The sequence below is a fragment of the Alosa alosa genome, chromosome 21, assembly GCF_017589495.1.
Source record: "Alosa alosa isolate M-15738 ecotype Scorff River chromosome 21, AALO_Geno_1.1, whole genome shotgun sequence".
Taxonomy (NCBI): Eukaryota; Metazoa; Chordata; class Actinopteri; order Clupeiformes; family Clupeidae; genus Alosa; species Alosa alosa.
Genome location: NC_063209.1, coordinates 26,820,760 through 26,822,938, shown reverse-complemented (window position 1 = coordinate 26,822,938; position 2,179 = coordinate 26,820,760). Strand labels below are relative to the sequence as shown.

Here is a 2,179-nt window from a genome sequence, read left to right as displayed (position 1 = left end):
AGGCAAAATTCTTGCCTGCTTTAGCTGCGCGGTTCCTCGTCATCGGACTGTTTACCTACCTAGCTTGTCAGGGTGTAGCGTTATCAGATGTGCACTCAGGCTGCTCGTTGCTACATATTCTGCAGATTACGACATCGTTAGGCTAATTGTTATTTTTCCGTTTTCTGATGGAAATCCAAAAACGTTCTACACATCGCTGAAATGGTCAGGGTGGTGATCTCCGTGGGTGCATCACTTCTGCCATATTTAGATTGTGCATTAGACGTGACAAAAGCATTTCGTTTTCACATATTCGCTAAAGTTAGCCAACACATAAAAAAAAACTCCCCAAAACACTACATTCGAATAGAAATGTCCAAATTCGATTAGTATTGATATTTTAAATATTCGATTTATATTCGACTTTAGAAATTCGTTCCAACAGCCCTAACACACACACACCCATACACACACACTTACATAAACACACGGACATGCAGACATACACACAGGCATGTTTACCCTCATGTCACCTCAAAACTCGAACACAGACTCAAATACACACACACAAACACTCAAATACACACACACACACACACACACACACACACACACACAAAGTCTAAGCCCTGTTGTGTGTCCTGTGTACAGGGCTGCTACTCAGCTGTGGTTGAGTACTTTGAGACGTATATCTACCTGGCTGGAGCGCTGGCCATTGTGGTGCTGACCATAGAGGTACAGAGAGCAATGTCTCTCTCTCTCTCTCTCTCACACACACACACACACACACACACTCTCATCTTAAGATTCAATAGTCAGACAGTGCTCTCTTGTGGACATTTGTGGTACTGCAATTACTCACACACCATCACATGCCTGTCATTATTAGCCTACCAGAAAACTTGGGGACTTTGTCTGACTTCCTTGACTAGAGACAATTTCAAATGAGTTGTTAAAGATTATGTAACACACTGTTTGGTAGTAAGAGCTTAATGAACACACTGATTTGTGTTGGTAAATTTGCCTGCGTGTACCTGAAATCCAGTTTGTAACTGCTGTGTCTACCTCTGTGCTTCCCTGCAGCTCTTTGCCATGGTGTTTGCCATGTGTTTGTTTCGAGGGATCCAGTAGCCCCACACATGTCCATCACAAGCACAGCACATGAAGAGGAGGAGGAGGGAAAATGAACAAGTGTAAAATCAACAGCAGTGTTTTGATGTCATGTTGATGTTGCTGAATGGTTCATGAGAGTGTGTGATCAGCACCCTGTGTGTGTACTACACAGCTGGACCTATGGGGTACACACACATGCCCAGAGAACACACACGCGTAATTATACCAAAAGTCAACAATAAATAAAAAGAGTAAATAATGTGTTGGTGAACAGCCAAACAAACAAATACAACAGCAGGGTAAATATGACAAAAGACTCCAATCAGGGTTGTAACAGAATTAACTGGCAAACACACTTTACTTGGATAATCCTCCCACAGACAGGAGTGCGAGTTTGACAGCGTATTTAGTCACCATGCGCACTGTGGCAAGAGTAAACACAAAGTGGGAGTCAGTTAAAGGTGCTCTAAGCGATGCCACATGTTTTTTAGGCTAAAACATTTTATGTCACTTACTGCAAACATCACCTAACCAACCGCTAGCCGTCTGTCCTGAATACGCTGTAAAACAAATGCAATCTCTGTGGACAGCCCAGGCTACAAAAACGGCAACAAAAACAACCTGGGCAAACCTAGCCCATAAAAGCATAACAAACTGTTCCAGAAAATCACAGATGAGATGCACGTTTAGAGTTTCAATTGCACAGGAGCAGCACGGGAGGGAGGGGGAGGAAGTAGCAAGTTAGCTCTCTGTTTTGTTTGAAAGTCAACAGAAGTGACGTTACCCAGCATCGCTTAGAGCACCTTTAATGAATAAGGGCTGAGCTACACCAGGCACGTAACTGAAGCGTTCCATTCGCGTTGCGTCTGCTGCAACAATTGGCTTCCACCATAATCAATGGAAGTAGCTACACCAGACGTGATAGCGGCGTGTACGTTAAAAAAAAATAGACCATTCCTCTAAAATGGATTTTACGCGTCGCGAACGGAACGCTTCAGTTACACGCCTGGTGTAGCTTCGCTGTAAAAGATAGATGATCAGATTTGAACACTGGTTGCACGTGATAAGTTTATTCAATTTCACTTCA

At 43.2% G+C, this 2,179-nt stretch overlaps 1 protein-coding gene across 2 annotated transcripts in view; it reads left to right on the top strand.

The window, feature by feature from the left end:
• Window positions 1–1,792, top strand: part of LOC125286784 (tetraspanin-18-like) — a 37,511-nt gene extending 35,719 nt beyond the window's left edge. For both annotated transcript variants that reach the window (XM_048232059.1, XM_048232058.1), the window contains exons 8-9: window positions 631–714; window positions 1,063–1,792. In XM_048232059.1, coding sequence (XP_048088016.1) covers window positions 631–714; window positions 1,063–1,110 — 132 coding nt within the window. In that variant the 3' untranslated portion in view covers window positions 1,111–1,792. The remainder of the gene's footprint in view (window positions 1–630; window positions 715–1,062) is intronic.
• The last annotated feature ends 387 nt before the right edge of the window (window positions 1,793–2,179 follow it).